This window comes from Cebus imitator, unplaced genomic scaffold, assembly GCF_001604975.1.
Source record: "Cebus imitator isolate Cc_AM_T3 unplaced genomic scaffold, Cebus_imitator-1.0 Scaffold652, whole genome shotgun sequence".
Classification (NCBI taxonomy): domain Eukaryota; kingdom Metazoa; phylum Chordata; class Mammalia; order Primates; family Cebidae; genus Cebus; species Cebus imitator.
This window is the reverse complement of record NW_016107967.1, coordinates 393,155-407,309: the sequence shown is the minus strand read 5'-3', so window position 1 is coordinate 407,309 and position 14,155 is coordinate 393,155. Positions and strand designations below refer to the sequence as shown.

The following is a 14,155-nucleotide window of genomic DNA, read 5'->3' as shown; positions in this document are numbered from 1 at the left end:
TAGCATACTTACCTACACCACTCAGCTCCTGCTGGACTGCAGATATCTTGAAAGCATGGACCTCACAGAATCTACTGCCTCATCCACTCAACATTTTATCGAAGACCTGTATGCCAGGTAATATGCTGGGCGTTGGGGACACAGAAGAACCTATCCATTTCTCATCCCCCACACTCTCGTCCAGGCCAATGTTGGACCTTGTTGGAGCCACAATTCATCCTCCTGCAGCCTCCCTTGTACCCCTCCATTCCATCCTCCATACAACAGAATTTAAAACAGGAACCTGATCATGTCAGTCCCCTGCTTTAAGCTTTCCAGAGACTTCCATTTATTCTTAGGATGAAGACCAAAATTCTTACATTCAGGACCTGGCCTGCCTGTCCTGACACTGCTCACCCTGCTGACTCCTGTTTTGCTTAACTATTTGCCCTGCAGTCACTCTGGCCTTCTTGGAGTCCCTCAGGGTCTTCAGTGGTCCCAGACCAGGAAGCTGTCCATCTCACCACTGACACTGAGATGGAATGTGAGGTGCAAGTTGGGTGCTAGGGATCAACTTTTGCAAGAGGTAGGAAAAAGTAGGATTGGACAGAGAATGAGAAATAGGCCTGACAAAGCCTCAGGTAACCTGTTGGGGAAGCCCTGGAGCTATGGAAATGGCTGGATTCTTATATGCTGAGTGCCTGCCTCTTCACTTAGGGTACAACAGCAATCCCAGGCTAGGCGCATCTCCACACTGGCCAGGAGTGATGTCTCTTATCAGCCTTCCAGGGCTGGGGTGGGAGCAGTTCATGGGCCATCTCATTTAGGATATCTTTGCTCAGACATCTGAACTCTCAGAAAACTCCATCCTTTTTCTCTCCAATGGTTATCACAGTTTGTAATCACATGTGATGATGTCTGCCTTCCCTAAGAAACTGTATGTTCTATGCAGGCAGGAACAAGCAGCTTGATTCCTTGTAGTCCCAGAGCTCAGCCTCATGCCTGGCACAGGGTAAATGCCCAAGAAGAATTTGTTAAATTATAGAATAAAGACAGGTGTTGTGTCTTTATTCTATAATGACTCTCCAGCTGTGTGGGTTGACAGGACCTTGCTGTGTATTTGAAGCTCTCATTCAGCCTGTAGGGAGGGCTTTAATAATTTCAATCAGGTTTTAGCTTTAATATTTAGGAGCCAGCTCCTATCCATCCACACTGGTTTAGAGGGCAAAATAAAAGCAAATCATTAGGCCGGGTAAGGTGGCTCACCCCTGTAATCCCAACACTTTGGGAGGCTGAGGTGGGTGGATCACTTGAGGCTAGGAGTTTTGAGAACAGCCTGGCCAATACTGGGAAACCCCATTTCTACTAAAAATACCTCCCCCAAAAGAATTAGCCAGGTGTGGTGGTATGCGCCTGTAATCCCAGCTACTCAGGAGGCTGAGGCAGAAGAATTGCTTGAACCTAGGGGGCAAAGGTTGCAGTGAGCTGAGATCGTGCCATTGCATTCCAGCCTGGGTGGCAGTAACAAGTCTCAGTCTCAAAAAAAAAAAAAAAAAAAAAAAAAAAAAAAAAAAAAAAAAAGAAAAAAAATCAGACGAGAACAACAAAACAAAATGAACACACACAAACACACAAAAAGCTCTTGGACTGGGTTAGATATGTAAAAAAAATAAAAAATAAAAGCAAAGTTCATGCTATTGCCACTATTGTCATTACAACCACCACCCAAAAGCTTTTCAAAGGCTCTGTGCATTGCAACAGCAAGCTCAAATTTCCAAACCCAGAGAGCTCCAGAAGACTGGTCCCTGCATGCATGGGCTGCAGCACTGGGTCAGAAATCACAATTCCTGCTCTCCATTTAGCTGTACCATCTGAATAACTCACCCAACCTTTCTGAGCCTCATCTATATAGTAGGTATAATACTGCCTGTGCTTTTGGGTAACAAAGCGCTTTGCAAATTGTACAGTGGTTCACAAGAAACCAAGGATGCTTTTTTTCCTCATATAATCTCAGAGAGATGGGTTGGCAAAGGGCTTATTAGGCACTCGACGTGTTTTTCAGTGCTGACGTGAGAGCACACATAAGAAGGTTGTGTGCTTGTTGTTGCTTTTCCCAGTTGTGGAAATAGATTTATGACCACCTCTCTAAGCCCCTCCTCCCCTGTCCCTGCCGATCAGGGACAGAGACAACAGAAGAACATAGTGTGCTGATCCGTGGGTGGACAGCAAAGGACTGCATGGACATCACAAGCAGGTCAAGGTCAAGCGTGTTTTGGAGGTGGAGGGTTATGTTTCTGTCTCCTCAACTGGGCAGGTGATGATGACGACACTGAAGAAGGAACTAAGCTCACTGGGGGAGATTTTTACCTGGAGACTGAATACCTGGCCATCAAGACCTAGTGTAGACACAGGTGTGGGGGTGGAACCAGTACATAAGAAGCCCAAATAACTTTGCAGGGCCAAGCCAGGTTGCTAACATGGGAATACTCAATGCTATCTTTGGTTTCTGTTGTTCTCCCCACCTCCTTTCCGCCTTTATTGGCAACCAATGTATTTAATCACAGTATGAGGTAGATGTTACCCTGATTTTACGCACGGGGAAACTAGGCTTTATTAAGTCAAGGTAGTACGAAGTCAGATAAACAGTGCATGGCTGTATCCAACTGTGGATATTCTGACTCAGGTCTACCTTCCTCCCTACACTGGGGCTCCCAACTTTAACAAACCTAATGGGTGTGTGTGTGTGTTGGGATGTGGGAGCTCTGGGCTGTTTTTCTGCTTGAAAACAGCCAGACTCACAGAATTTCCAAGGGAAAGGACCTTAGAGGCTACTTAACCCAATTTATTTTGCACATGGAGAATCTGGGACTGACAGGGGATTTTGTAGATTCTGTATTTGTATTTTTTGATTTTGTAGATTTTGGTGTCTCCATTAGACCTGGAGTCTTCCAGAACTCCGCTTTGCGCCACCCTAGGCCACCTCCAGTCTTGCCCTGCTCTTGCTCTGGGCGAGCCAGGAAGCCTTTCGCTTGTAGACACCGTTACCAAACATAATAGCCCCCTTGTGCTGGGCATTTATTCCTCAACAAATATTTACTGAGTGGCTCCTCTGTGGTGGAAACTGTTGAGGTGCTGCGAATGCCATGAACAAGAAAAACACTGCCCCTGCCCCTCTGGAGCTTGCACGGTTAGTTGGGGGAGGTAAACCATAAGCCAGTAAAACGTAACCAAAGATAATTTCAGATGCTAGGCAGGAATTAAAACAGAAGTGATGGAGGTCGGGGGGTCAGATGGAGCGGTCGGGAAAAGCTGACCGCCTGGCAGATGGTTCTTGAAGTCTCACAACAACCCTCAGAGGCAGTGGGCAGATCCCCGTTTTGCTGAGAAGGAAGCTGGCGTTCGGGAGTCGGGGCGGCATGACCAAGTCCCAGACTCCTCACCCACCTTTCAGCCAGCCCGGGTGAGCGGCGCAGGCACCGTGTGGCCCTGAATGATGAAACTCGGGGGAAGACTGCACCATCTAGCATGCGGCTTCCTTGCAGGTGCTGGCACTGAGAACGGAGGGGCGGCGGACACGCCTCTGGGAGAGAGGCTGCAAACAGCTCTTGCTTCGCAGACCTGACCGAGAGCACGGCCACCGCCCGGCCCCTCCGGTCTCTCCAGTCCCTCAGCTGGGACAAAGAGCCCGCCCAGCCCTGACCACGTTCCGCCAAGCTCTCCCGCCTCCTGTCCGGCCCCCGTCCGGCCCCCGTCCGGCCCGGCGCGGGGCGTTGTGGGACTTGTAGTTCGCGTCGCTCTCCGCAACCTCTCCGTAGCGGCCAGGAAAACTTCAGGACCCAGGAGGCAGCGCGCAGGTCCGGGGCGGCCCCGACGGCGGTGGGTGTGCGAGCGCAGGGGCCGGGCTGCACGGGCACTGGGCGCTGGGATGCGGCTGCTGGCACAGAGGCCGGGGATCTGCTCCAGGCGCACGAGCTAGGGCGCGGCGAGGGCCGGTCAGGGGCGATAGGCACGTTGGATACCTGCCCTGGGCGCAGCCTTTGCGAAACCCGGTTGGGTGCGCGTTGGTGCTTTCAGCGGCGCAGTGGAGGGTCCCGGTCGCCGGGGGATGGGCAGCAGCGCCGGAGCCAGGCTGGCACCGCTCGCTGAAAGAGCCCTTGGCTGGGCTTGTGTGGGAGACAACTGCCTGCCTAGGGCAGTTCGCGACGTGTTTGTTCTCTTTCTCCTTTTGTCCCAAGGTTTCCCTCCGCAAGCGCGCGATGCAGCGGGCGGCGGCGCTGGTCCGGCGGGGCTGTGGTCCCCGGACCCCTGGCTCCTGGGGCCGCAACCAGAGCAGCGTGGCCGCCGAGGCCTCGGCGGTGCTCAAGGTGCGGCCCGAGCGCAGCCGGCGCGAGCGCATCCTCACGCTGGAGTCCATGAACCCGCAGGTGAAGGCGGTGGAGTACGCGGTGCGGGGACCCATAGTGCTCAAGGCCGGCGAGATCGAACTCGAGCTGCAGCGGGTGAGCGCGCGCCGGGCGCCGTGCGCCGGGGCCCGGGGCCCGGGAGGCTGGGGCAGCTGAGCAAGGGGAGAACCGCAGCAGCCCCAGCTGGGGTTCTCCCCACGATGTCCACCTCCATGGCCAGCTCCTCATTAAGCCAAGCTTGGCTAAATCGAGAGAATGACTCCTCCCGCCCCTTCATCCACTAGTGCCCAGCACCCGGCACTCAGTGAGGCCTTTCAATACGGTTCACTTGTTGAATTGTATTCGTCAACTGTTCAGCGGCCCATGCTGCCAGGCACCGCGCGTTGTGTGTTTGCCCTACCCTCGTGGAACCAAGATCCACGGAGGGAGGAACATAAGTGAATGAAGAAAGAAGCAAGAGAGTCTCAGTGATAAGTTGTTGGAAGAAAGCAATAACGAAAGAGGGTTGGAATGGGGATGGTGGGAGGGAAACCATTTTAGGTAGAGGGGAGACAGGGGGCTCTGTGGAAACTTGGGTCTGTTCCCCAGCCTCTTTCTCCGTGTCTTTGGCCTTTAGGGTCTTTGCTAGTCCTGATTCCCAGAGGAGTCGTCAGAATTCCTTCCTTTAGGCCCCTCTGAAGCCTTGGCTGACTGGCCACTTCTCTAGTTTGGGGACAGTCACCGAGGTGGGGAACCAGAGGGTTGGGCCTGTTGGGCTTTGGTAAGGAGGCCCTGGGACTTTCTTCGTCTTGGCGCGCCTGCCTGGCTGGAATCTTGGCTTGAATTTATAGCTTCATGTATGGTGACCCCCACAGCCAGGAGGGATTTCTGCCTCCCTGCAACCAGGATGCCTGGGGGTAGGTGATAGAGGCGTCCCTGTAAGATAAAGTTCTAGCCTGGGTGGAATTCAGGAGGCAGAGCAAAGAGGGGTTATCTTAAAAAGTAAACACTCCTAAGATTTGTAAGAAGCTAATAATCACCCAACTGCTTGCTAGAGAGAATCTGACTGAAAATAGAGGTGGGAGGGAGGATTCCTTGATTTTGCCCTTAGACGGGTCACTTAGTGTCCCATGAATGCATGGCAGTAAGTTTCAGGGGTATCATGACACTTGGCCCCATTCCCGTGGGGATGTGGGGGGTTTAATGAGCTCCTGGTCTCCTGAGACCTTGTTGGGACACCCAGTTCTGCCGACTCAAAACTGAGCTGGAAAAGTCAAAGTCCAGTGTCTCCTGCCGACTCCTTGCAGGGCTAAGTTTAAAGCTGGCTGGGAGGAGGCTGGCTTTGTTTCTGTGCCTCCCTGGCCCAGAGGTGGGCCAGGCAGAGAACATAGGCTGTTGCTGTCTGGCAGGCCTTTGAGGCAACAGCGTCCCTGCTAAAACACAGCTGGGATTAACGTGCTCCTGGTGTATCACATTACAGCTGATTTCGCTGGTTCCAGAGCTGGCAGGGATTCCAGGAATTACCTCTGCCTTTTGCTAAATAGCAACTCCTTTGTCCACCCAGTGAGGCTTGAGGATAATGAGGACAGAGGGGCACTGTCTTTGCTTTTGCATTGTTCTCTGAGCCTGAGTTCCCCTCCCCCGATTCTTTAAGAATGTGGTGGGATTTTTTAGCAGGCAGAATATGTGAGAGCCTTCTAAGTGGGAGCAGTGCTGTGAGCAACAGCAGGAAGTTGGGGAGTTGTGGGCATTTGGGGAAGGGGGCTGGTGTTGTTAGTGGAACACTAACAGAGGGATGTGGGAGGTGAATGAGACAGAAAAGGTGGACTGGAGTCTTGTGTGCTGGGATTAGGACTTCATGGTACGTTTTGGTGAGAGGTGGGAACCAGGAAGGGTTTCCAGCAGTGGTGTGGCTTAATGATTGCAGGTGGGCAAATTTCTTGGTCACTGGGCCAGTGGCATCTCTGATTTCTGAGACAGAAGCTCCACATCCCCATATACTACTCCTGAGTTAGTTGAGCAGTTTTTTTGGCCACCTACGTTTTGTGGTGCTTTCATTCAAGTGCGTTCTTTTTCATTCTCTTCTCACTGTGAGTCTCAGTTCCCTGGCTGTGGCTGCTGGCCAGACCAGCTTAGATAGCCTCACTGAAACCCTTCCTTCTTGGGAGACAGCCCCGCTTCCGTTTGCTAGCTTAAACAGTGCCCCTTCTGTGAGAACCACATTTCCCCAGTCTTTTCTTTTTATTTATTTATGGCTTGCCTTAACTTTGCACAGCTTTGGTTTTTCTACTCCTGTATTGAATTGTTGTGATCAAAACTGGTTGGTTGGAGGCCGGCCGCGGTGGCTCACACCTGTAATCCCAACGCTTTGGGAGCCTTAGGTGGATGGATCACTTGAGGTCAGGAATTTGAGACCAGCCTGGCCAACATGATGAGACCCCATCTCTACTAAAAACACAAAAATTAGTTGGGCATGGTGGCACACACCTATAATCCCAGCTACTCTGCAGGCTGAGTTAGGAGAATTGCTTGAACCTGGGAGGTGGAGGTGGCAGTGAGCCGAGATCGTGCCACTGCACTCCAGTCTGGGCAATAGAGTGAGACTCCAACTCAAAAAAACACAAAAAAACAAAAACCTGGTTGGTTAGAGATGGGATGGGTTATGATTTATAGGGAGTAGGGTGACTTAGGATGAATCCTATATCCATTCTGGGCCTCAGTTTCCCTAAACAGATGTGGCCTGGCTAGGCCAGGGTTCCCTCCTGTCCTCAGTTTTATACCTCCTTGTCCATTCAAAACTGTCCTTGGGGACTCAAGGTGACTCTTAGTGGTACCAAGGCCTTCATGCTGTATATGGAATTCTTTTACCAGGTGCTCTGCAAATAGTACGGGCTGTTTGGCTGGACATATGGCTTTGGTGTTTGACTTTGGGTGGCTGGCAGAGCTGAGTCCCTGTCCTTTATGATTCTCTAGGAACAGAGCCTGAAGGAGGTGGGGAGGTGAGCTAAGGGCTGTGAAAGGGGCCGTTCTCTTGCAGCCCCAACTCTGTGCTCTTAGAGGGGCCCTGCTTCTCTCTGACAGCAGCTCCAAGGGGAGAACCTATCTTAGCTTTTCAGATCCTGGTGTTCACTGTGAGCAGCACTTAAAAATAAGCTGCAATTAAAAGGAGTTTTGAAAAGATCTGACAGTTCTTTCTCAACCTACTTTTTCCCTTGCTTCATTGGGGGATGGGTGTTGGGGATTGGTACAAGTGGAGACAGGAATGGCTTTGCTTCTAGTTGTAAGGCAATAGTCAGGGCAAACATTCAGAACTGACGGGAAGGCTGATGATTACTGGTCACGTCTACGTGTGTTGTATCCAAACAAAAGTAAAAGCAGAGGGTGCGAAGGCATGTGGCTATAGTTAGCTGAGAGCTAAGATTGGAAACTCTGGATGTGCCAAGCACAGGTGGTGAATCTCATTCGTTTTCTATGATATTTAGATGCTATTTTATTTATTTTTGTTTGTTTGTTTTTGAGACAGAGTTTTGCTCTTGTTGCCCAGGCTGGAGTGCAGTGATGTGATCTCGGCTCACTGCAACCTGAGCCTCCCGGGTTCAAGCAATTCTCCTGCCTCAGCCTCCTGAGTAGCTGGGATTACAGGCATGCACCACCACGCCTGGCTAATTTTGTATTTTTAGTAGAGACTGGGTTTCTCCATGTTGATCAGGCTGGTCTTGAACTCCTGACCTCAGGTGATCCACCTGCCTTGGCCTCCCAAAGTGCTGGGATTACAGGCATGAGCCACCCTGCCCAGCCTTTATTTTTTTGAGACAGGCTCTTGTTCTGTTGCTTAGGTTGGAATGCAGTGGCACAGTCATGGCCCACTGCAGCCTTGAACTCCTAGGCTCAAGCCATTGTCCAACCTCAGTCTCCTGAGCAGCTTGGACTACAGATGTGCGCCACCATGCCTGGCTAATTTTTAAATTTTTTGTAGAGACCAGGTCTTAGTATGTTGCTTAGGGTGGTCTCAAACTCCTGGCTTCAAGCAGTCCTCCCACCTTGGCCTCCCAAAGTACTGGGTGGGTGGGTGTGAGCCACCACACTCAGCTACTTTTTCTTGTGTAATTATTATTAAATAATAATACTAATTATTGTTAATTATAGCTGTTCAGCCAAACAGCCCATACTGTTTGCAGAGCACCTGGCAAAAGGATTCCATAGCTCTGTCGCCCCGACAGGCGTGCAGTGGCACAATCTCAGCTTACTGCAGCCTCGACTTCCTGGGTTCAAGCAATCCTTACACCTTAGTCTCCTGAGCAAATTACACCATGCCTGGCTAATTTTTGCATTTTTTTGTAGAGACAAGGTTTTGCCATGTTGCCCAGGCTATTAATTTTTTTTTTTTTTAAGAGACAGGGTCTCGCTCTTTCTCCTAGGCTGGAGTGCAGTGGCGCAGTCATAACTCACTGTAACCTCAAATTACTGGGCTCAAGGAATCCTCCTGCCTCAGCGTCTTCGGAAGCTAGGACTCAGGCGTGTGCTACCATGTTGGCTACTTTTCTGTTTTTGTAGAGATGGGATCTTGCTTATGTTGTCCCAGCTTGTCTCAAACTGCTAGCCTTGGGCGATCCTCCCACCTCAGCCTCCCAAAGTGCCAGGATTACTTGTGTGTGAACCACTGTGCCTGGTCTAGATTCTACTTTAAAATTTGTAGTGCAGGCTTCCAATAGGATGAACCCTTCACCTACCCAGCCTTTCCAAGTCAGTCACCACACATGTCCTGGGCTCTGCCTTTGTGTGCTATGGGCCTCAGGCAAATCATTTACCCTTCTGCAAAATGAGGCCAGTTTATTTCTCTGAAAGACTAGTTTGAAATGTTAGTGATAAAATAATACACACACAGAAAAATAAAATAAAATATAGAGAGATGTTAGTGATAATGCTTTGAACAGCTGTGAAGCTAATTAGAACTGCCAGGTCTTGGTTCTCAAGCTAATGAGAATGGCCTGGGGATGAGGTGCTGAGGGTCCTTGTTTTTCCTACCTCCTGAGGCTCTGGGTCTGGGAAGTGCTCTGTGGGGTTTGCTTTTTCCTCCCGGGCCTCTGCCTTGCTGTTCGGAGCAACTCCCACTATCCTGTTTGGAATTTGGAGTTTATCCTTTCATCTCTGCTTCTGCCTTTCGAATCTAGGCTTCTATAGTTGACCACCCCGCAGATGCCCAGAGTTTAGGGGCCTGCACCTGGCCTGCCCTGCCTCAGTGATCAGATAGCTCCGCCTTGGGGTCTCTCGCCTGCAGTCTCAGCCACAGATAGTGTGGCTGCAGCTCCAGTTTTTTCTGGCTTCACTTGTCTTTCTGTTTTGGGACCAGATCTTGTGCAGAGTCTCCGCTGTTAAATGGACCTGTTTCTGGGACCAGGGGGTCTAGTTGGCATTTGTCTCTGGGGCCTCTTGCTAGAGCTGTCTGTAGGACTTTCTGCCCATCCCAGCCCCAGTCAGTGCACTTTTTGGGGGTCAGGAACCCAGGGGCACTTTCACATCATGCTCCCAGGCCTGGGGCCAGCGGGTCCTCTCTCCCACAGCCTGCCCTTCTCCTTCCGCCCACCCTCTTCTTATTCTTCACCAGCCTAGACTCTGGAGGGTGGCCGTCTCATCTGTGCTGCTCATGGCTGTCACTGGGGCATGGGTGACCAGTATTTGTTGAATGGGAGGAAAGTTCTCTGCCAGCCTTTCCGCCCACAGGCCATATGAAGTGACCAGAGCCATTCCTTGCATAAGGAAATGGCCTTGTGCCTGTTTTTTCTCTCCATTTTTATTGAGGGGGAGACAAATATAATTGACAAAGAAAAATTGTATATATTCAAGGGACACATTGTGATGGTTTGATATTTATGTACATTGTATATGTAATATGACATGGAAATGATTACCACGCTCAATTATTAATATTCCATCCTTTACCACACATAGTCACCATCTGTGTGTGTGTGTTGAGGACACTTACCCTGTTCTCAGCAAATTTCAAGTAAAAAATATAGTTTTTTTTGAGACAGAGTTTTGCTTTTGTTGCCCAGGCTGGAGTGCAATGGCATGATCTCCACCTCCATGGCTCAAGGGATTCTCCTGCCTCAGCCTCCTGAGTAGCTGGGATTACAGGCATGTGCCACCACACCCAGTTAATTTTGTATTTTTAGTAGAGACGGAGTTTCTCCACGTCGGTCAGGCTGGTCTTGAACTCCCAACCTCAGGTGATTCGCCCGCCTTGGCCTCCCAAAGTGCTGGGATTACAGGTGTGAGACACTGCACCTGGCCAAAAATACAGTTTTCTTAACTATAGTCACCATGGTGTACATTAGATCCCCAGGTCTTACTCATCTTTATAAAAAGTATTTTTTAATTTTTGTGGGTATATGGTAGGTGTTTTTTTGGTTTGGTTTTGTTTTTTGAGATGGAGTCTTGCTCTGTCACTAGGCTAGAGTGCAGTGGTGTGATCTCGGCTCACTGCAGTCTCCGCCTCTCGGATTCCAGCCATTCCCCCACCTCAGCCTCCTGAGTAGCTGGAACTATAGGTGTGCACCACCACACCCTGCTAATTTCTCGTATTTTAGTAGAGTCGGGGTTTCACCATGCTGGCCAGGATGGTCTCGATCTCCTGACCTCATGATCTGCCTGCCTCAGCCTCTCAAAGTGCTGGGATTACAGGTGTGAGCCACCGCACCTGGCTGTTAGGTATATTAATTATGGGGTACACCAGACATTTTGGTACAGGCATGTAGTGTGTAATAATTTCATCAAAGTACAGTTCAAGATGAGATTTGGGAAGAAAAAAACAATAAGTAAAAAAAAATAATCCCATCAAGGTAAATGAGGTATCTGTCCCCTCCAGCATTTATCCTTTGTCTTACAAACAATCCAGTCATGCTCTTTTAGTTATTTTTAAATGTGCAGTTAAATTATTATTGACTATAGTTACCCTGCTGTGCTGTCAAATACTAGATCATTCTCTCTACTTTTTGGTACCCATTAACCATTCCCACTTTCCCCCACTGCCCTTAACAGACTCTGGGAATCATCCTTTTACTGTCCATCTTCATGAGTTTAGTTTTTAAAAATTTTTAGCTCCCATAAATAAGTGAGAACATGCAAAATATGTCATCTTATGACCGAAAGTTTGTACCCTTTGATCAACATTGCTGCATTTCCACTCCCACCACCCCTGCTTTTATTAGTTCAACTTTTTTTTTTTTTTTGAAGCAGAGTTTTGCTCTTGTTGCCCAGGCTGGAGTGCAATGCTGCAATCCTGGCTCACCGCAACCTCTGCCTCCCAGGTTCTAGTGATTCTCCTGCCTCAGCCTCCCAAGTAGCTAGGATTACAGGCATGCGCCACCATGCCCAGCTAATTTTGTAATTTTGGTAGAGACAGGGTTTCTCCATGTTGGTCAGGCTGGTCTCAAGTTAAACTTTTTTAGATTAGTTAAACTTTTTTAGATTCTACATATAAGTGAGATTATACAGTGTTTGTTTTTCTGTGTCTGGCTTATTTCACTTCACATAGTGTCCTCCAAGTTCATCCATATTGTTGCAAATGGCAGGATTTTCTTTTTCTTTTTTTAAATGGCTGAATAATAGTCCATTGTATATAATAGTCCATTGTACCATATCTTTATCCGTTCACCTGTTGACGGACACTTAGGTTGGTTCTATATCTTGGCTCTTAGGAATAGTGCTGCAGTGAACAAGGGAGTGCAGACAACTCTTCAAGATAGTTATTTCATTTCCTTCAGATCTGTACCCAGCAGTGGGATTGCTGGATCCTAGGGTAATTCTATATTTAATTTTTTGAGGAACATCCAAACTGTTTTCCATAATGGAAATGTAAATTGGTGGGAATGTAAATTGGTATGGATTTGCTAAATCCAAGGATGCTTGAGTCCCTGATGTAAATGGTGTAGTATTTGCCTATGACCTATGCATAGCCTCCTGTATACTTTAAATCATCTCTACAGCCTCTATAGATTACTTACAATATGTAGTACATACTGTGTACATAATCGTTCTACTCTTTTTTAGGGAACAATGACAAGAAAAGTCTGTGTTGAGTACAGGTGCAGGGTTTTTTCCTGAGTATTTTTGACCCGCGGTTGGTTGAGTCCGTGGATGCTGGATCCACGGATACGGAGGCTGACGGCATCCCCTTCCTAGGGCCGCCTTTTTGTTTGTTTCCTTTGCTGTGCCTTGTACTTGTTAGAATCATCCATCCACCTGTGACCCCCATGCTGGTGCCGGGCCTGTGGGCTGGGGAGGACATTTTTTTCTTCTCTCTGCTATCACTCTCTGAAATATGCCATCGCCAGAGCTCAGGGTGGTTGGGGGGCGTGACCTCCCCTGATCCCTGCTTGAGCCAAAGTGGCGGGAGGGGACCCTTCCCTGGGAAGGACCTTCCCTCCGTGCTGCACAAGGGAGGCAGGACGTATGCAGGTGAATTCGAAGGCGGCTCTAGAATGCCGTCAGAGGAATCAGGATGCTATGGCTCGTTAGTCCCTCTGAGCTGGCAGGGCCCTGAGGGCAGGGTAGGGATGAGGTTCCCATGGGTGCTGTGCCTGTGGGCCCTGGGCCAGTCACTGTAAGAGTCACTATGAGGAGTCTACCCCAGGCTCTTGGTATTTCCTGCCCCATGTAGATCTTGAGTGCCCAGATGCAAGAGTATGCTCAGAACAGTCTCCTCTGCATGGTGGTCCTTGTCTGGGTGGGATGGTTTCTTTGTCCATTCAGGGCAGCCAGTGTCCTGATCCCCAGCTCATCCATCATGGCAAAGTGTCTGGGGTCTGCAGGCACCAAGACCCAAGAATGGAGATGCTGCATTCCCAGGTTCCCCAGTGGCAAGCCCTCCATTGGTTGAGCAGTGCAGGGGAGGGCATGGGAAAGGAGCATTCAGGGCTCTGTTCCAGGTGTTATTCTCTCACTGTGTTGGGCTGGCCCAGGGCCCACAGCTGTGTGTTGGTTCCTGGGCCTCACAACTGTGACAGATTTACTCCCTATGAAGAATGAGTTGTAGCCACACCCCAGAAATCTCCTAGATTCAGCAAGCTAGGCCTGGGGGCTACAGCAATTTTGTCAGGCTGAGCAAGGGCCTTATTGCCGGGAACCCAGGCCAGTGCCAAGGGGTGGATCAGGCCTGCCTCTTTGCACAGAGAGTCTTGGGTAACTGCCCACACCCTCAGCCTTCTGGGCTCCTGCCTGTGGGATGAGCGTGGGGTAGCCTAGAAGCTTCCGTTTCTAGGTAAAGGGGGAAGCAGTGTGGATTCTTTAGTGTGTTCTGATAGCCATTGTCACTGTGCACTTCTTTGAGTCTTTACATCTCCTTCTGCTGCATTTTAAAGCATTTTCATAGTAAGTAGTTTGGCCTAATAAAACATTTTTATAGCAAAAAAAAAAATTAGCCAAATGCGGTGGTAGGTGCTTGTAGCCGGAGCCTCTCCAGAGTGCTTGCTCCCCGCTCCAGCCTACCCCTGTGCAGTGGGCAGTGCTGCCCTGGCCTTGACTCTCCAGACATAGTGGCTGCATCTGGATGCCACTGAGAATCTTTATCCATGTTGGTGAGACACTGAAGAACTCAGTAGACGGGGCACAAGGGGCTTAGAGGGCCCCTTCTCCCAGAAACATAGCTTGTGGGACTTATGCCCTGCTTATGAAGGTCCAGAGTCACTTCTGTGGCATCTTCCTCTGTCCCCAGTGCCTCCTCAGTTAGGGCTTAGGGTGGCACACTAGAGCCAGAAAAGCTGCTTTTGATTCTCAACTCCACTGGTTTGTTGTTG

The 14,155-nt window shown here is 49.7% G+C and overlaps 1 protein-coding gene across 1 annotated transcript in view; it reads left to right on the top strand.

Moving 5' to 3' along the window:
• Window positions 1–3,853: 3,853 nt before the first annotated feature.
• The window catches only part of GPT2 (glutamic--pyruvic transaminase 2), a 49,234-nt gene continuing 38,932 nt past the window's right edge, over window positions 3,854–14,155 (top strand). Inside the window, exons 1-2 of the mRNA XM_017517915.2 lie at window positions 3,854–3,985; window positions 4,215–4,478. Of these exons, the coding sequence (XP_017373404.1) occupies window positions 4,236–4,478 (243 nt within the window). The 5' untranslated portion in view covers window positions 3,854–3,985; window positions 4,215–4,235. The remainder of the gene's footprint in view (window positions 3,986–4,214; window positions 4,479–14,155) is intronic.